The sequence below is a fragment of the Myxine glutinosa genome, chromosome 4 (assembly GCF_964187855.1).
Source record: "Myxine glutinosa chromosome 4, kmMyxGlut1.1, whole genome shotgun sequence".
Lineage (NCBI taxonomy): Eukaryota > Metazoa > Chordata > Myxini > Myxiniformes > Myxinidae > Myxine > Myxine glutinosa.
Genome location: NC_136264.1, coordinates 93,267,598 through 93,289,087, shown reverse-complemented (window position 1 = coordinate 93,289,087; position 21,490 = coordinate 93,267,598). Strand labels below are relative to the sequence as shown.

Below are 21,490 nucleotides of genomic sequence, written 5' to 3'. Positions count from 1 at the left end.
GAGTCTTGAGACAGAGTGGCATCCAACTCAATACAAAACCAAAGGTCTACAATGTCATTGTGCTCACAATACTTCTCTACCTATACTATAAAATGAGCCATGTGGGTCCGTGCGTGTATGCGAGTACCACCCATTGGTTGGATAGTTTGCCAGCCTCCACCCACAATTTATATACTACCGCAACCTTATTTCTATACTGTACTCCGTATAGGTCTGACCTGAGGTTTCCTAGGCATCTTTTGTGAGGCTCGCACTGACTCTCTCACAGCTTTGTCTTAACTCAATTCAATATCTAATTTCATTTTTCATCGTGGCCAAGATGGTTTAAGATTCAGTTGCAAATAAACGAGAGGAAAATTGTATGGATATTGATGTTTTTGAAGACAAAAACATTTTAATAGCTATTTCTAGTAGGACGCGATGTAGGGAGGGCAAAGGTGGGGGAGAGAGGAGAGAGAGAGGGAGAGAGAGAGAGTAGGGTGGGGGAAGATAGGGAGGAGAGTGGGGGAAGGGGACAGAGTGAAGAGGAGGAGAGGGGTGGAGAGAGTGAGGGGAGGGAGGTGGCAGAGTTGTTGTTTCGTATGCAGCCTGTGGCTGCTGGTTGCATCATTATCTGGAAGAACGGCTCTGCTGCTGATGCAGTGCCCCCGTTACCAGTAAGCTGGCACTCATTTTGCTGACCTCGGAAGGATGACAGGCTGAGTCAACCCTCCTGATGTTGTTTCAACCGCACGGCAGGGGCTCAAACTCAAGACCTTAAGATCTTAAGCCAGCTACCTTAATCATTACGGCAACACCAGGCTTGGGGACAAAGTGTGGGGAGGAACAGAGTGAGGAAAGGGACAAAATGAGGGGGAGGAATGGGGGTACATAGTGAGGGGAGGCAGGGGGGGGGGGGAGAAAGGGTGAGGGGCGTGAGGGGTGGGGGCATGATGTGGAAGGGGTAGGGAGGAGAGGAGAGCGTGCGTGTGCAGGGGGAGTGAAAATGGCGAGGAGGGGTGAGATTGGTGGATGAGGGGAGAGAGAGAGAGAGAGAGAGAGAGAGAGGAGAAAGAGATGGTAGGAGAGAGGGGGGGAGCCGGTGCGGTTGGAGGGGAGAGAGTTGAGGTTCTGAAGTCACATTTTACAATACATGGAATTTCCACGAATCCCTGCTCCTGTCCCATTTGCCGCAAGATACAGCCTACTCTTTCCTTATCCATTCTTCACTGGAATCTGCTACATAAATCACAGATCTACACTTTAAACAGCAGAGAAATACTGTACTTTGTAAAATACACATGTACTCGTAGTAAACATTAATACTGTATTCGTCGTGCCAGACTACACAGACCCCACTCTGTGTGTACCATAGTAATGCCGACCACATATCAGAAGTCAGATTGACAGTGCATCTTTCTGCCCTCAACACAGCACTGAAATAACTAAATATTGTTGCCTGTAAATGTAATAACTCCAATAAAGTAGGATGTGAGTGTTTGATCAATTGTTTTATTGCATACATGTACAATCATCAATATTTGTTGCTCTGATCAATATGTAATGCATGTTATTCAATACATGTGCCTCATTCAAAAAGGCCCATCAAGGGAAAAGGAATGTGGGAGAGATCTTTTTTCACACGTCAGAATTGCATGTGTATGTTTACTCACAGACAAAACGTAACTGGGCACAGGTGTGTTTGTGTGTGTGTGTGTGTGTGTGTGTATATGTGTGTGTCAGTCACTGTGGGAGAGGTGGGGTGCCGTTTGTCCAAGTCTCCCTATGTCTTGGCCTTCAACTCTGCTGTTGGTGACCCTCCGCCTCTCTCTCAACTGTTGCTTTTGTCCTGTTGTGTCTTGATTTGTTCACTTTATTCGTACTAGCTTTTCCACGAGTCTTGACTATGCATAGAAAAAGCCAAAACAAACACAAAAAACAGACAAACAAATAAAACAAACAGTGGTGAAAACATAACCTCCGTCCACCTTCAATGGCAAAGAACAGAAGGGTCCAAAAACATTAAAGCTCAAAATCATGTCCCAAAAGTCACTTTCAGCGAGGCGACATCTAGTTTGAGAACACCACAATGGCATTGAAAATCGTTTTCCTTCCAAAACACTGAGAGAAGACACAAAAGTGAGGCCAAAGAGACATTCATTGGAGAAAAAAAACAAACTTAGAGAATAATGAATTACACAAGATATCGCGAGATCTTGTCGGGGCGGTCACGGTTTTTCGAAGCTGTTCCACAATCTTCTCGCACGCTCGAAGTTAAGTAATCGTCACATTTGTATTTTTGTCGAAACTGTATTTATCTTACGTGTGTGTACCTTTTGCGTGTCCCTCGGAAGATAATTATCGGTGTTAATCTTTCATACCTGTATAAAATAGTCGAGTATTTCGTGCCACGCGGCCTAGTTGTTGAAGCTTCCGACCTTGAGGCTTGGTTCTCTCCGGGCATCCAAAGCGGTTATTTTTTCATTCGTGTTTGTCAAATTTCAACTCGTTATTTTATCGTCCATGCGTTATTGTTTGTTTATAGTTAGTTTTGATTTGAATTTCCTGTAACTGGTAATTAATTAATCGTGTTCTGCTCCAAGTGTGCGGCCTTGTACCCCCGTCGGTGTTTGTTAACTGAAGTCCCCTACATCGTGTTTTGCTTGGCTCTTAGTTTTTTCCCTTCTACCCCGAACATAATACTCTTTGTCTAACGTTTTAAACCCCCCCCCCCCCAAAAAATAAATAAATAAAATAAACAAATAAAATAAAATAAAATAAAACATTTATTTTCCTTTCTCCACGTGTGCTGTTGTCTCATCCTGTACTTTCTGTCCAGGTGTGCTGTTCGCCCCGCCCCAATTATCTCCTTGCCATCCACCTTTTGCCCTGTTCACGTGACTCGTGGTGGTCCCTCTCGGCCCTCCCCCTGTTGGTATTTTGTGCATATAAGATTGTTCACGGTTCTGTTTACATATTATTTAAATATGTTTAAACTTTCCCCTTCAGTGTTTTATTCAGTGGTATATTACAACACGCTGTTTTTCTTCCTATTTAAAAGGCTTTTTTCAATTTCCTCTCCAACTCATTCCATGTCAAAAAAAAGAAATTCAATCTCTTATACGTCTCCCTCACTACATGGTCTAAATTCACATTCATTCCACCCCTCCTCCATCGTTCTGAATCGGATTGCGAACTTGAAAATCACAACAAACCCAATTTGTTATCAATGTTCGTCTTTCATTAATCATCCACTTTTTAAACTCCCCCCTTGCCCCTCCACTCCAAAACTCCCCCCTTGCCCCTCCACTCCTGAACTCCCCCCTTGCCCCTCCCCTCCAAATCCCCCCCCCCTTGCCCCTACACTCCTAAACTCCCCCCTTGCCCCTCCACTCCTAAACTCCCCCCTTGCCCCTCCACTCCGAAACTCCCCCCTCACTCCTCCCCTTCAAAACTCCCCCCCAACCCCTCCCATTCAAATCTCCCCCCCATACCATTCCTCTCCAATTCTCCCTCCTCCCCCCTCCTCCTCAAAGCTGCCTCCTCCCCACTTCGTCTCCCTTCCATCTCATACCTCCACCCCCCCAACCTTCTACTTTCCTCTGCCCCCCCCCCCCTCAAGCAACCCCTCACTGTGCCTCATACCTTCACCATCAAACCTTTCATCCTCCTCATCCTTCCCTTTCTTGGAACTCTTCTGTAGTCTCTGACACACTAAAAACTGCTCTCCCTACCTCCCCCTCTCATCCTTCATCTTACCCTACTCCTCCCCTCCCCTGTCCTGTACCCGATGCTCCCCCTCTCTATTCATTAATGGTATGGACCTCAAACATCCGGGGCCTTCGCTCAAACCTGACTGATCTCTCCATACAGGTTGCTTCTGACAATCCAGACTTTATCTGCTCAACAGAGACTTTCCTCCTTCAAGATGTCTCTGATTCCTTAATATCTCTTCCTGGTTACTCCCTCCTCTGGTATGATAGACCTGAGCCTCGTCCTGGTGGTGGGGTGGCTATCTTTATCAAAAACTCTCTTCCTCACTCTCCTTGCACTGCCCTCTCTCCTCCTCACCCCCAGGAGTACCTCTGGCTACGGCTTCCTCTCCGCTCCCACCTTTTGTTCATATGTGTTCTGTAAAGTCCTCCAAACAGTGATGACTCCATTTACATTTCACTGTCTGACAACATGGACCAACATCTATCCACTCATCCCAACTCTCTCTTCCTCATATGTGGTGACTTCAACTGTCATCCTGCCAGCTGGTTGGGTGTGGGTTCCTCTCTCACCAGTCATGGCACCTCAGCAAAGGACTTCTGTGACTCACTGGGATTGACACAATCTGTCAATTTCCCGACCCGGATCTCAGCCAATGGAGTATCTTCTCTTCTAGACGTGGTTATGACAAACTTCCCTGCTCATGTCTGCTGCTCTTCTTCTGCTCCAATCGGTTCTTCTGATCATGTGCTTGTCAAAGTGGACATCTCTCTGGCCATTCTCAGAGAGCCTCCTCAGCGTCGACGAGTCTGGCATTTCACTCAGGCCGACTGGGACGGTCTTCAAGCAGCCATCAATCGTCTGGATTGGTCTCCCATCTCCACTAACTCTGACATCAATTCTCCCTGTGAATTCTTCCAAAGCAAACTGCTCTCTCTCATGCACAGATTTATCCCATCTCGTCTTCAGTTGTCTTACCCTTCCTCCCGTCCATGGTACACTGAATCTTGTGGTGAGGCAATTGCCCTGAAACAACTTGCCTTTGCCTCTTGGAAGGCTAATCCAACTGAAGGCAATCTCAGTTCCTTCCACCAAGCTCGGAACAAGTGTGTGTCTACCCTCAGGAGTGCCAGGAAGCACTATCTCTCCACACTCAAGAATGAACTCTCAAACCTGTCTCCTTGCTCCAAATCCTGGTGGTGTCTGGTCAAATCCGTTTCTGGTGTTTGTTCCCACTCCATCCCCTCCCTTACCTCAAATGGCTACACGGTTGACATCGCACGTGACAAAGCCGAATGCCTCAACTCTGTGTTGGCCTCAAAATCTTTAGTCCCAAACCCATCTCTCTCTGTTCCCACCTTTCCCAGTCGAACCCAACTGCTCCTGGACTCTGTGTCCTTCTCTCCTGACAAGGCGGAGGAGTTTTTGTCTAACCTCGACTCTGATTCTGCAACTGGACCAAACGGCATCAGCCCACGGGTCCTAAAATCCTGCTCTTCCGCTCTATCTCACCCTCTCTCTGTTCTTTTCACCCTCGCCTTTGCTCAAGGTCATCTGCCAGCATCCTGGAAAACAGCAAACATTACCGCTTTACACAAAAAGGTGCAAAAACAGATCCTTGCAACTACAGACCAATCAGCCTGCTCCCTATTATCAGCAAAGTCATGGAATCCATCATTGCTTCGGATATGAAATCTGTCCTCTTCTCCAATGGCTTGATCACTGATCATCAATTTGGTTTCAGATCAGGTCACTCGACTCTGGACATGCTGCTTCTGCTGTCTCCACAATGGATGGAGGTCCTCAATGCCAAACAGGATATCAGAGCTGTCTCTCTTGACATATCACGTGCCTTCGATACGGTCTGGCACCCAGCTCTGCTCACCAAACTCTCCTCCTGTGGTATCCATGGAAATCTCCATGCATGGCTTGCGGACTTCCTCTCTGGTCGTAGTCAACGCGTGGCCCTGAATGGATTTCTCTCATCTCCCCTTCCTGTTCAGGCTGGAGTTCCCCAAGGCAATGTTCTGGGCCCTGTGCTTTTTCTGGTCTTTATCAATGATCTCTCTGACTCTCTGGAAAATCCTCTCTATCTCTTTGCTGATGACTCCACTCTCTGCCGCTCCATTCCTCTTCCCTCAGGTCGGCAGTCTGCAGCCTCCTCACTCTCTGAAGACCTGGACAAAATCACAGACTGGTCAAACAAGTGGAACATGTCTTTCAATCCGGACAAATCTCACACTCTTACTATGTCTCTCCGAAAAGATCGACTGGACAACCCTCCCATCTACTTTCTCAACAATCCTCTCCAAGAAGTTCTGTCGCTCAAGCTTTTGGGTCTCACTATCTGCCATGATCTTTCTTGGGAAAACCACATTTCCAAGCTGGCCTCCAAAGCCAGTCGCCGACTGGGCATCCTCCGTCGTGCGAAGTCCTTCCTAGGCACACCTGAGCTCCTCACCACATACAAGGCTTTCATCCGCAGCTCAATGGAATACTGTTCTCCCCTATGGGCTGGTGCTCCTGCCTCACACCTAGCTCGGCTTCACGCTGTTGAAACCAAAGCTTTCAGAATCATTGGAATCTCCCGCGATGAAGCTATCTCTGAGGGCCTTTCACTCACTCACCGCAGGCAGGTAGGTGGTCTTTCTGTCTTCTACCGACTCCTCTTCGGCCTTGCTCCCCCAGCTCTCTCTGTGCTCTGTCCCCCAAATATTCCTACAGGTCGCACAAGATCTGCCAGCAACCCTCTGATGGTTAAACTGCCAAAATCTCGGCTCTCTGCTCACCTTCACTCTTTCATTCCTCTTTTCTCCCGCCTCTGGAACAAACTCCCACACTCCCTTCAATCCCACTCCTCCCTCCAGGTCTTTAAAACAGCTGTTCACCACCATCTCTTATCTTCCCCCATCCAAAACCCTGATCTTTTCTACCCCCGCTAATTCACCCCAGATCCACCTTGTTTGAAATTCCAACTTCTTTCCTGGAAGTCCTGGCAGTGTCCATATGTTTTATACCTCTCCCACCCCCCTTCCCATGCCTTCCCCCCAAAGCCCTCTCCCTCCCACAGATCTCTCCATGTCTCCATGTCTCTCGGTCCCTGCTCTCAAATGTTGTGTTTGTGTCCTTCCCCCTCTCTCCCCATCTTGTCTTCCGCTCCCGACGTTATATGCTTTATGTGTCGGTTTGTCTTTCTGTGTGATTAATGTTCGCTCTTTCACAAGCCTCGATCTTGCTTACAAAAAAAGAAAAAGAAAAAAGAAGAGAGAAGAGAGAAAAAAAAAGAAGAAAAAAAAGAGACGACTACTCTCTATTAGTTTGACACCCTCCTCCAAATGCAAATCCTTTCACACAAACCTCATCATCTTGCCTTGTGTCCACTGGAAACTTCAAAAACTTGAGGACAATGTTCTCCTGCGGTTCAACAAACAGAGGGAAGTCAAACTACAAATGATACAAAGAATCTAATTTCCTTTTTGTAGCATTTGTTTGCAACAAATCACATGAAGATGAAAGTGTACCAATAAAGGATTTAAAATAATGAAAGGCCAAATGGAAGGAAAACTTCAAAACACTTCAATAAGTCCAATAAGTTAAAGATATATTTTGAAAGTACAATGCAATAAATAAATAATAATAATAATAATAATAATAAACTAGAACGCCACTCAGTAGAGCGCATATTCCTGCCGTGGGTCAAGTTGGAATAATACGTTTTGTTTAACATCCCCTCTCCCCGAAACAATAAATGAAAAAGAAAGTAAGCCCTAACTGTCAGAGAATTAATTTTGATAAATCTCGGAGTTAGAGAAAAACATCATTTAAGAATAAGAATAAAAGCTTTAATGCAGTAAAACAGAAAAAATCTTTCCCAAAAAAAATTCCTGGATCCGGAATAATATCCTGAGCTTCACCAAAAACTAATCAATTCTTCCTTATCCCAAGGGCAATCATCCCACCAACTTTCATCCAAATCCATTCAGAACTTTTCCAGATATCTTGTTCACAAACACACGAACACACGAACGGACGGACACGATCGAATGCATTACTCCCTGGTGGGAGTAACAAAGAAAAAAAACCCCCACAAAACAACCCCACAATCCCTTAAACCTAAGGAAAACTGCATTACACCACTTCATTTCCAAGCACAGTGCATACGCATTTAAAAAACTGGATCTTCCATGAATAATACAAGCTTTATTCCATCTGATGCATTACTTTGCTTCCGTTTTTAGCAGGTTAAAAAAAAAAATCTGTTGAGGGGGCAATCCTCGAAATGTCACTTGACTGCCTTCACACAGTGGCTAGCATATTGGCTTTCGGGTTAATAAAAGCCATTGCAAAAAACAACTACAACGGCACTCAGTAGAGCATTAACGTCCACCAGGCTGAACAGTTTATGTTTTGTATCCCACTGACAGGCTGGATCTGCATCCAAACCTGAACCTAAATCTAATCGGCTTGTTCTCGTCACTGATGCAACTCATCCACCAAGTTTTGCCACAACTCGCCCACCACCTTTTGAGACATCATGGCATATAATCGCTTTCACCCCATCTCTCAATGGTGAAGAATCACTTCAAAGTTAAAAAAAACTCTAGTATCCAGATCTGGATTTGGATCTTAACCAAAAGCTAAGCATTTTGTCCTTGTCACACATTCAATGTCTCCACCAAATTTCATCCGAATCAGTCCACAACATTTTGAGATATCAACTGCTCACAGACAAACAGACAGACACAAACAGGCAGGAGTAAAAACATAACCTCCGTCCACCTCCAGTGGCCATTTGCCACTGACTTGGTATCAAAAAATTATAAATAAAATGATGCAAGAGAGAGTAGAATAAGAAGCAGCAGAAGAAGGAGTGGAAGTAAAGACCCAACGATACCATAACCCAGAGATGAATGCTGGGGCAGCAAGAAAGTTATAAGGAACATAAAACGTTTACAAAATCATGGCATCAGAAAGACTGCAAGTGGCGTGTTTTTGCCAAAGACACAGAGAGACACAATCGGGGAAAGAAATGCATCTAGTGGCAAAAACCAGTTTTCAACTACAGTATATAGTTCTAACATTGATAATCCCATTCCGACAGCCAATCAGATGTTGAAGTGGACACCTCAAAATATTGAAGTAAGCAAATAAAACATGATGGAGAACTGCTTTGCAATACATTTCCCCTACCAAGTTTCATTTGAATATGTTGAAGGGTATGGAAAAAAGTGCAGAAAACCACAGGTGGGACAGACAGATGGATGGACAGATGGAGAGCAAACCTGCAGTCCCCTCGGGTATGGGACTAATAAAATATTCTGTAATGTTCAGAGGAATGCACCAATGCATAAACTACTCTATGGTTACGACTATTGAGTACAGGCACTTCTCGCTATATGCACTCCCAGTTAACGCATTTTCACTGATACGCAATTAATAAAGTAACGAAAACTTTTCACTATATGCTACGTATTTTCGCTGAAACGCGTCTAAAGGGGTAGCGGGTGTGCTGCAACCGAAAGAACAGAAGGGGAAGTGGATGTGTTCTCGAGGACGACGGAAGGCAATCCATTGTAAAGCAAAGCGTATCCACATAATACACTATTATTATATTGTAAACTAACATCCATGAAATAGGTCAGGTGCCATTAAACGGGGCGGGGCGGTGGGGCTGGGGGGGTTTGAATCTTACTTTATACAAAGTCACCAACCCCGGGAGCAGTGTGTGAAACTCCATCACCCACAACGCTGATACATTCAGACAAGGAGGGATATAGTGCTGCCTCAGGTCACAATAATCCCCCAGCTCCTCCCAACCCTCCCTCCCCCCAACCCCCCCCCCCCCCACTCATCTCCAGGCCTCCACATGCAATCTCTTTTCCTATTACTCAATCAATATGCCTCCACCGACAAAGTCGCCAGAGGCATAATGTTTTTGGGTTTTTGGGTTGTCCGTCCGTACGTCCGTACGGGCTAAACCTCGTTTTTCGCAGCAACCATATGTCCAATTGAGACGAAACTTTCAGGGCAGGAGCGACACCCAGGCAGAATGTTTTTATGATCATTGCGACTTCATAAGTCACATGGTATGGTAGCCATCTAGGATTAAAAGCAAATAATTAAATAATTATTTTTCGGAAACCGCTGAATGGAAAAATTTGAAACTTGACACATTGTCAAGTGCTCCCAATGGGGAACAAAAGCATGATAATGATGACATCATAGGTGAAGTGGTATACCAACCAAAAATTGTTTTAATTGAATTCCTTATCCTAAAAATCTGAAATTGCATGCACATGATCTATGACCCATTTGTATTGAAATATCACATTTATGACATCATACGTCACATGGTTTGGCAGCCATATTGGATTGAAGGAAAATATTAAATAATTATATCTCTGAAACCACTCACCCTATCGATGTGAAATTTTACAAATATAATCTAGCAGCACTGTTGCACAGTTTGAAAATGATGATGTCATAGGTCACGTGGTTTGGCAGCCATCTTGGATAGAAAAACGAACCTTATCCAATCAACACAAAACTTCACAAACGTGATCTCCTACCCATACATATGCAGAGTGATGACATCTACCAGTTGTGGGATTATGCTGAGGCATATTGGCGACACCGTCGCGTTGTTCTAGTTAAATATGCCTCGTTCACGATAGATTGGAATTACGCGACTTGAGCGTGTGAGTAACGCTGCGATTCAATTTTTGCACTGAACCAGAACAACATGAAAACGTGTTCGCAATAACACCCGGATAGATTGCCTTCTCTCTTCCTCGCCTTCCCCATCCCTCAGTTTCCGGAAACCCTCCGTGTTGGTGTCATGCGTGTGGTGAAGTGTTTCCCATTTTGTGTGTGAATTTTGCCGCTATAATAAATGTAACCCTAGCTTCATGACTGTAAATACATTCTGAAGGCCTTTACAATAAGGCACCAGGCCTTGTAATGTCTATGTAATGTCTTACTTCTTACTAATGTCGATGTAATGTCTTGTTGTTATGTAATGCCTTGTAATGTCTTGTATGTAAGTGGTCTATGTAATGTTGAGGAGGCTTGGAAGGAAGTCACCCGTTCCTGTATGAATGGTGTATGGGGGAAACTTTGCCCTCAATTTGTTCGTGGCTTCAAGGGTTTCATCGTGAATAATGACGTGTTGAAAGCAAGATGTAACATCATTGAAATGACCAAGACTGTCAGACTGGATGAGGTGGAGGAGGGTGATGTAGAGGAGTTGCTGGACTCCTACTGGGAGGAGCTTTCAAATGAAGACCTTCTACTGCTGGAGAATGAACGGCAGGCGGATCTTAAACATTATAATTTAAATAAAACAAGCATTCTGAGTATTGCGCTGCAATACATGTCCCCTACCGGCAGTCTGTCTTCCGGAAAACTGTTGGGGACATTTACCAAGGGTTATTCACCCACAGGTTCCGAATCGTTCCCAATCACTAATTACCTCAGGACGGGCTCACCTGTGATTCGCACTCGGGACTTCGATTTATACACCTTGCAGACAGGCGAGCAGAAGCACGACAAAATAAGTTGTTGATAAAGAACCTTTCGAGTCGCTAAATATCAGTAATTTATTATATTTTCCGGTTCACCATCAATGATCGATGTGTGTATATATATATATATATATATATATATATATATATATATATATATATATATATATATGTTGCTCGGCTTGGCTCCGCCCCTCCCGAAAGCGCGCGCTGTGTCGCGCTGTTGACGTTCGCGAGACGAGGCTGAGGGCGCGCGGTGCGGCTTGAGGAGAACTCTAGAATAAACAAGAGATATCCATTAAAAAAAAAAAACTTTCGTTTAATTAACGATATCTGCCAAACCACGTGCCCTATCGCAAATTCCAAAAGGACATTTTAATAGACTGACATGCAGAACAGATCTGTGAAGTTTCCCCTCGATTGGAACAAAAATGAGGGAGCGGCTCGGTTTTAAAGGTTCATGCTTAAAAACATCATAACTCTGAAACCATGTGATGCATGACGTCATGCTCACTGACTTTTTTGTTCGTCATGGGTATGCGATTCTGCCTGCAAATTTTGGCCTCGATCTGTTCAGCCGTTGCAGAGAAAAAGGGGTTTTCGTATTTTCAGGAAAAACAATATGGCGGCCGAACGACGTGACCTGTGACGTCATAATTACCGTTAACATATATATTCTACAGACCGAGTCCCTCCTATGGTGAAAATTTGATCTCAATCGGTCCTATTATTGCAGAGAAAATCTTTTTTAAAGGAAATTAAAACTTAAAATGGCACTGAGTTAAGGATCATCAGAATTATCAGAATTCCCAAAGTTCAAAGTGCCATAGAACAACAACAACAACAACAACAACAACAACAACATGCATTTTAAGGCCATTTTCCCTGCTAGAGTGTGGGTTAGCCTTGCGGTCCCCATGACAATCTTCTCCATTTTGCCCTATTTTCTGCATCTCTCCTTGTTAACCCCCTTGCCCACATTTCTTCTTCCACCATCTTTAGCCAAGTCTTTCTTGGTCTTCCCCGTCCTCTACTTCCTTCTACATTCATTTCCATCACTCTTCTCAACCAGTCACTTTCATCCTACCTCAACACATGACCAAACAATCTCAACCTGTTCCTCTTCACAGCATCAATCACAGGCTCTATTCCCATCTACTTACGCATTTCATCATTTGTCTTCCTCGCTCAACGATACTCCACACATCCACCGAACCATTCGCATTTCCACCCTTTCCAGCCTTCGTTGCTGCTCTACGTTCATTACCCATGTCTCGCTCCCATAAATAATAACACTTCTCACACATGCAGCATACACCTTTCCCTTCAGCTTCAACGACACTCCCCTCCTCATCAGCACGCCACTCAGTTCCCGGAACTTCTTCCATGCACATCTCACTCTAGCAACCGTTGGCGAGTCTGATCCACCTTCTCCATTCAGCATGCCTCCGAGGTAGCAAAATGTTTTCACACCTTCCAGCTTCACGCCGTCTCCAAGATCCAACTCAACATTTCCTCCATCTGCAGCTCCCTCTGTGCACACCTTACATTTGAATGTAGCTTGCACACTGGTTAATGACCCTCTCAGACCACTGCATTTTTGATGAACCCACTCAGCGCACATTGTACATTGAATGGAGTTCACTCCGACACCCTTCCTGCACACAGCACATGGCCACTTCCCAGTTCTTTACCACTTGCCATCACCTTTGTCTTTCTGATATTCACCTTCAGACCTTTTGTCTCCATACATTCCTTCCACTTGTTCATCTTTTCCTTCAGTCCATCCATACTTTTCGCAATCAACATCAGATCATCTGCATACAACAACTCCCATGGTAAACCCTCCCTTACGTTCTGAGCCAGCACCTCCATCACAGCTACAAATAGTAGTGGACTTGGTACCGACCCCGGATGCACTCCCACCTTCACCTCAAACTCACCACTGCTCCCGTCCTTCGTCCTTACAGCTGTGCGCGCTCTTTTGTACATTGCCATCACTACTCTGATCAACCATTCCTCCACTCCTAACTTCCTCAATGCCCATGTCAATACTTCGCGTGGAACCCTATCGAATGCTTTCTCCAGATCAACAAACCCAAGAAACAACTTCTTCCTCTTCTCCATGTACTTCTCCTGCAACTGCCTCACAATAAAGAGCGCGTCTGTCGTTCCTCTTCCTGGCATAAATCCAAACTGCATTTCGTCGATCTTCACCTTCTTCCTTATCCTCCTCTCCAACACCCTTTCCAATACCTTCATTCCATGCTCCAATAACTTTATCGCTCGGTACGAGCCACACTCCAGAGGGTCAGCTTTCCCCTTGTATAGAGGGACGAGGGTACTCAGTTCCAAATCCACTGGAATGCGGCCTTCTTTCTCCACCAGATTACAGATCTCTGTCATTCTCTTCACACCCCAACTTCCTGCTGCCTTCAACATATCTCCCACAACTCCCGTCGGCCCTCCCACTTTTCTACTCTTCATTGCTTTTATCGCTTCCTCAACTTCCTTCTCAGATATCTTCTCTGCCGGTCTTAAACTGGGTTACTCTCTATGTTGCCATCCCATTCATTATCTGTATTCAACAGCATTTCCAAATACAGACTTGGCATTTAATATGGAATATTTTTTTTGTGGGGGTGAACTTACTTTTCAAGATGACTTAGAACCAAAAGTTCATTGGAATTATGTTGAAATTATTCTAGATTTTGTTAATGTGACCTTTAAAAGAAACAAAAACCACATTTGACATTTCGAAGCAAATAAATTGATCCTTGAAAGTGATGTAAACTGATATCAAACTCAATTCATGGACAGTAGTGTTAAACTTCTGTACGTTTTCCAGAAGTATCTCTTTATTTTGAACATTAGCCAAATTTTTTTTCAACAAAAACAAAAGCTAAATCATGACTGGGATTACGGACAGTAAAATTACAGTTCAGTACTTCGTGTAACCCCCACGAGCATTCAGGAGAGCACGTACACGTCGAGGCATGCTGTTCATGAGATTTGCCAAGGTTTGGACAGGAATCGCTTGCCATGCAGTGACAATAGTCTGCTGCAATTCACGCACAGAGGTAGGCTGCTGGTCCAAGTTGTCGATTTGACGCGTTAATTTTGCCCACAAGTTCTCTATCGGATTCATATCTGGGGACATGGCAGGCCACTCCATATGCGCTACACCACGGTCAGCAAGAAAGTGTTGGATCATGTGAGCACGATGAGGCTGTGCATTGTCATCTTGGAAGACAAAGTTTCCTCGAAAGGCTGCACGAGCAAATGGAAGCAATGTTTCTTCCAGAATGACCATGTACTTGAACTGGTTCAGGTTTCCATTCAGAACAACCAGGTCAGTTTTGCCCCCTGCATGAAAAGCAGCCCAAATGACTGATCCTTGCCCCCTGCATGAAAAGCAGCCCTCGCACCTTTCACGCTTATTATCGCAGACAACCAAGTGGTGCTGTGAAACAGCCTCCTCCCCCGGGATCACCTTTGTGTCCCGGAGGTGCCCCCTATCTCGCCTACGCACCATCAGGTAGTCAACGGTTGTCGTCGACCCACCTGACATGTATGTAACAAACTTATTATCCTCTTTCTGGAACTGAGTATTACAAATCAACAGCTCAGCTCCATCAGCAAACTCCAAAATCCTTTCACCTTCTCCATTTCTCACACCATATCCGTAACCCCCATGAACTCCCTCAAAACCGTCCATACTCCTTCCCACATGTCCATTTAGGTCTCCTCCTACCACAACAACTTCCTCATCTTTCACGTTTTCCATCAGCTTCTCTATCGCACACCAGAACTTGTCCTTCTCTTCATCGCTCCGACCAACCTCTCTCCCACCCCCTTTCCCATGCCTCCCCCCCAAAGCCCTCTCCCTCCCACAGATCTCTCGATGTCTCCATGTCTCTCGGTTCCTGCTCTCAAATGTTGTGTTTGTGTCCTTCCCCCTCTCTCCCCATCTTGTCTACCGCTCCCGATGCCTTTTGTTTTATGTGTTGGTTTGTCGGTTATGTGTCGGTTTGTCGGTTTGTCTTTCTGTGTGATAAATGTTCGCTCCTTCACGAGCCTCGATCTTGTATACAAAAAAAAAAAAAAAAAACAACAAAAAAAAAAAGGTCACCCCACCACCTCCAGCTTGGACTCTTGGCACTATACAATCTTCGTTGTGGGCTTCATGCACTTGTCTGCGCACTCGGACGCGGCCATCTTGACGATAGACCAGAAATCTAGACTCGTCACTGAAGGTCACATGATTCCAGTGTCCTGGCTGCCATTGACGGTGCTCTCTGGCCCACTGCAATCGGCGCTGGCTGTGTTGTCTGGTCAGGCGTGGCTTTCTCAGGGGACGCCTGGCACGATAGCCTGCTTGAACCAGTCGTTGGTTGACTAGCCTTCTGGATACAGGCACATTTGTCAGTTGCTGCCACTCAGCCCTAAGCCGATTAGCTGACTTGGTACGGCCATTGTAGACTAACCAGTGCAGCTGGTGATCATCTCTCATTGTGGTTCTGCGTGGACGTCTAGGCCTCGGTATTGGAGTAGGGACACCCCTCTGAGCATTTCGTTTCAGGATCTTTGACACCTGACCTTGAGTGATGCCATACTGCCGAGCAATAGCACGCTGTTTTTATGCCATAATTTCGTAAAGCCACCACTCCATGACAAACAGCATTGTCAAGTTGACGGGCCATCTCCAGAGGAAGCGGCAATAACTTTTGTAGACGTGCAGCAGTTGTTTTCCACTAATAGAGAACGCAACAACCCTTATATACCCGATTGTGAAGCCAATCGTCAATTGTACCTGTCCTTACATTTTGTCACACCACCTGTGATATAATCCTGTTATTGACTTCTTGCTGCGAAAGACAATCAGTGACATGGTTCTTTCAGCAAAGACATCACCGAAGGGTAAAATAAACTCACCAGATTGATATACTGAGTTCAGAAAGTAAACCCAAGTCAAGAAAAAAAAAATATTCCATATTAAATGCTAAGTCTGTATCTTTTCCATCTTCCTTTAATTCCATCTGGGTCCACAACGATTTGTCCCACTTCATCCTTCAAGCAACTCACCCCCATCAAATCACACCTCTTTCACTATCTGCTTTGCAATCCTGAATACCGCTCTCTGACCCTCTTCCGAATCCAAGCGTTCTCCGAACATTTTCCTACATGCCTCCTGCGCCTTTGCTACCTCTTTCTTTGCAGCCTTCTTGGCTGCCTTATAACTTTCATGCTCTGCTTTTTCTGCTCCCGTACCCTTCGCCTTCTGCCACTCCTTGAACTTCTTCCTCTTCTCGTCAATCCTCTTTCCAACTTCATCATCCCACCACCATGTTTCCGAGTGCCTCGGTGGTCCTTTTGTCCATCCACATACCTCACCAACGGCTCCCAACAGACTATCTTTCATTGATATCCAACCACTTTCAAGCTCAGCCACATCATCCTCTACCCTACTCAGCCTCTCTTTTAATGCCTCCCTTACTGTCACCTCTTTCAACCTCCACACCTTCATTCTCGGTTGGTACTTCACCTGCCGAGCTCTCCTCGCACCTTTCACGCTTATGTTGCAGACAACCAAGTGGTGCTGTGAAACAGCCTCCTCCCCCGGGATCACCTTTGTGTCCCGGAGGTGCCCCCTATCTCGCCTACGCACCATCAGGTAGTCAACGGTTGTCGTCGACCCACCTGACATGTATGTAACAAACTTATTATCCTCTTTCTGGAACTGAGTATTACAAATCAACAGCTCAGCTCCATCAGCAAACTCCAAAATCCTTTCACCTTCTCCATTTATCACACCATATCCGTAACCCCCATGAACTCCCTCAAAACCGTCCATACTCCTTCCCACATGTCCATTTAGGTCTCCTCCTACCATAACAACTTCCTCATCTTTCACGTTTTCCATCAGCTTCTCTATCGCACACCAGAACTTGTCCTTCTCTTCATCGCTCCGACCAACCTGCGGAGCATATCCCGAGATGACGTTCACCAAGAGCTTTCCAATCATCATTTTCACCATCATCAACCTTTCACTCACTCTAGTCACACTCACCACACTGTCTACAAACTCCTCAGAAAACAGGACACCAACACCATTCCCGCCCTCTGGGCACCCTTGCCACACAAACTTGTATTTCTGTCCCTGCCTACCCTTCACCATTCTCACACCACTTCCCTTCCATCTCGTCTCTTGCACACAACATATGTCCACTCTTCTTCTGACCAATACTTCCACCACTTCTCCTGATCTCCCTGTCATTGTCCCTCCATTCCATGTCCCAAACCTCAGAAACTGATCTCCACTTCGGGCTGTACCCTGCCCATATGTCGTTGTAATTGTCATGGTTCTCTTTTTGAGGCAATGTTTTTATGGCTGGATGCCCTTCCTGACGCCAACCATCTTTGTCGCCTCTTACGACACGCAGGGATACGGTGTACCTATTCTAAACCAGGGTACACACCGGGGGACTTCATCGATTGAAGCGGTGTATGGTTCATGGTTCCATGATAATTGTGGGGTACGATATACTGATAACTGCGGGAGTAAGGAATTGGCCTCGGTTTTTTTATAGTAATATCATTTTTCGTAATAACGTGCCATAACTTTGTCAAAAATGATCGAAACGTCGTGAAGTTCGAATTTGATCTGTAACTTATCATGAGGAAACCATGTGCCAAGTTTGAAATCATTAGCATTAAGCGTTTCGAAAAAAAAGTCTGGAAAACTGTTCTTTGCGTGACGGACTGACAGACGGACGGACAGACAGACAGACAGACAGACAGACAGACAGACAGACAGACAGACGGAGGGAGGGACGGCGTGCAAAGCTACAGTCCCCTCCGGTGTACACCGGTAGGGGACTAATAACCAACTGTAATCATAAAAATCGGACAATGAGATGAGGATTGAGGCAGCACTCCTATCCTCCACCTCTTACATTATTTATTATGGTAAAATTAGTTTTAATTGAAACGTTTTCATCTTCAAGAATGCAACTATGGCATAAATCAAGAGGTTGCTGCACCACACAAGCAGATCTTTTTTTTTTTTTTTTTTGCAATGGTTCCTCAAATGGGGGTCCACAAGTTTGTTTGGTGCCAGGCCCACAAAAGGTTAATCTGGTCCTGCTAACAGTCACTAGCATTGTGCAATCCTCGCCTGGTGAAAATGTTGAGAAAATTGGATGTACTTGCACATGGGCGGTGTATAGGCTAAGGATCGTGGGTCTGCACATCTACCAGAAGTAAAAATTATTATAACCAGTTATACTTATACAGTTCCGTCAGGTCATGGCCGACTTCAGGCGACATCACTGGCATTCATGATCAGCTTTCTTCAAACACCCCTATACTGCACTGTTTTCTGAAGCTATGACAGAGACAGCTTGGTTACCATGAATCAGGCACATGCAAGGTCTGCCTTTTTATTTTATTTTTGTATACAGAATCGAGGCTCATGTAAGAGCTAACAAATTAAGCATGAAAACATGCACAGACACATAAAACATACAATGAAGGGAGCGGGAGACAAGAGGAGAGAGGGGGAAGCACACAAGGACAACAACAGTAGAGAAAAGGGACGTCGGTAGATCTGTGGATGGGGGAGGGCTGGGGAGGAGGGAGGGGTACACGATATAAAGCAAATGAATACTATGAAGAATTTCACAACTACGAATTTCAGGAAATAAATTGGGGATTGAAAGAGGCAGATTTGGGGTGTTTTAACGGGGGTAGAAAAGATCGAGGTTTTGGATGGGTGAAAATAAGAGATGGTGGTTAACAGCTGTTTTAAAGACCTGGAGGGAGGAGTGGGATTGAAGAGAGTGTGGGAACTTGTTCCAGAGGTGGGAAAAAAGAGGAATAAAAGAGTGAAGGTGAGCATAGAGTCTTGATTTTGGCAGTTTCACCGGAAGAGGGTTGCTGGCAGATCTTGTGCGTCCTGCAGGAATATTTGGGGGACAGAGCACAGACAGAACAGGGGGAGCAAGGGTGGAGAGGAATCGGTAGAAGACAAAGACCACCAACCTGCCTGCGGTGAGAGAGAGAGAGAAAGGCCCTCAGAATCAGCTTCATCGCAGGAGATTCCAATGATTCTGAATGCTTTGGTTTCAACCGCATGAAGCCGAGCTAGGTGTGAGGCAGGAGCTCTAGCCCAGAGCGGAGAGCAGTATTCCATTGAGCTGCGGATGAAAGCTTTGTATGTGGTAAGGAGCTCAGAAGTGCCCATAAAGGGCTTGCGCACGTTGGAGGATGCCCAGTCGACGACTAGCTTTGGAGGCCAGCTTGGAAATGTGGTTTTCCCAGGAAAGATCATGGCAGATAGTGAGACCCAAAAGCTTGAGTGCCAGAACTTCTTCAAGAGGATTGCTCAGAAAGTAGATGGGAGGGTTGTCCATACGGTCTTTTCGGAGAGACAAAGTGAGAATTGTCAGGATGGAAAGACATGTTCCACATGTTTGACCAGTTTGTGATATTGTTCAGGTCTGCAGAAAGTGAAGAGGCTGCTGCCTGCCGATCTGAGGGTTGAGATATGGAGCAGCATATTCCTCTTCTTCCCTCATGACTTTTCCTCTTCTTCGCTCAACCCAGTATGGTTGACTTCTCCAGACTTTTCTGCACACATTATGTGTCCAAGTTTCTGTCCAGTTTCTGTTTATCGTCGTTCTATTTTATCACACATTATGTGCACTTCTAATGTACATGGTGGTCTCATTTCTTCAAGCACCGATTTGTTTGTCACCCTAGACCTCATGTATGTCTCTTTCACTTTATCCATATGTATTCAGTGTTTCTTAAACCTAGCACTTTATTACCTCTCATGCAGTTGCAAAGCCAAGATGGTACAGCTGCGTGTGCTATTCATAGAGTGTGACAAGATTGTGGCAAATATTCAGTAGGTGCAGGCATATGACATGAGGGCCGCATCCACTTAAGGAGGCACAGATAAGCGACCCAGCAGAAGATTCCCAGCAGAGCATGCCCTGAGGAAGTTGAGTTTGAGTGCAATTCAGTTCAGTTCCAAAGCGGGTGCTGAGTGCGGTTCATGAGAGTGTGCAGCTCAGCAGTCCGAAGAAGTTCACCTCAGTTCCTAAAGTGCTCCTGAAGTTACAGAGTATGTGCCCCGAGGGAGAAGTGAAGACCAACGCAGGACAAGCGACACGATCGCCGTGCCTCCAGCAGCGAGCTCACACAAGTATCTTTGGGCCCTAAAAGAGAAGCCAGCCTTCCCTACCTCCCTGTCTGTCTCCTTTTGATCTCTGCAACCAAAAGTGGATGGAGGTTATGTTTTCACACCTGTCTGTTTGTGAACAAAATATCTCAAAAAGTTGGGGACGGATTCAGACGAAATTTGGTCGAGAGGTTAGGTATGTGACACAGAATAAATGATTAGATTTTGGTGAAGATCTGGACCTGGATCTGAGAATTTTTGAAGTGATTCCTCACATTGAGAGATAGGGCTAAAACCGATACATAGCACAATACCTCAAAGTTGTGGACGGATATGGACGAAACTTGGTAGAGAGGTTGGGTGTGTGACAAGGATGAAGCAATTCGATTTTGGTAAAGATTTGAATATGGATTCGGATATGAGAATTATTTAATTTTTAGTGATTCTTCACCATGGAGTGATTTGGCAAAAACCGATACACAACATAATATTTAAAAAAAAGTTATGACTAAACTTTGTGGACGAGTTGGTTAGGTGACAAGAACAATCCGATTAGATTTTGGTTAAGGTCCAGATCCAGATCAGCCTATCGGTGGGATACAAAATGCAAACCGTTCAGCCTGGTTGTGTGTATATATATACAGTATATATATATATTGATGACCCTTTAACATTGTCAATTTGAGGCCACAAAGGAGGAAATGCTGCTGCAGAAAAAGGAAACCCATGACATTGCTTGGTACATTTCCTCACAATGCACATCCTCATACATTCTGGCAAAAAGATAAAGGTTAATATACTCGTGAAGCAATTAATTACCCAGTATTGGAATTTTTTTGAGAAGGGCTTACACCGATTAGAAATCATAATTTGAAACAAAAATGGATTAAAAAGAAAGGAGTTTCAATGTGTGATACTAAAAGTGGGGGGCCCATACAAAGCGTATAGAACACTAGGTTACACGGCATCCAGTGTTTCTTTACGAGATACAGCTATGGTATTTACAGAAGATATATTTCTGCAAAGATGCAATATTCACCCCAAATGTAGTTCGGTTAGAATTTTCATTAATATTGAACACAAAGTC

At 45.0% G+C, this 21,490-nt stretch overlaps 1 protein-coding gene across 1 annotated transcript in view; it reads right to left on the bottom strand.

The window, feature by feature from the left end:
• The window catches only part of IPPK (inositol-pentakisphosphate 2-kinase), an 86,531-nt gene that overhangs the window by 60,472 nt on the left and 4,569 nt on the right, over positions 1–21,490 (bottom strand). Inside the window, exon 3 of the mRNA XM_078776153.1 lies at positions 7,051–7,107. Coding sequence (XP_078632279.1) covers positions 7,051–7,107 — 57 coding nt within the window. The remainder of the gene's footprint in view (positions 1–7,050; positions 7,108–21,490) is intronic.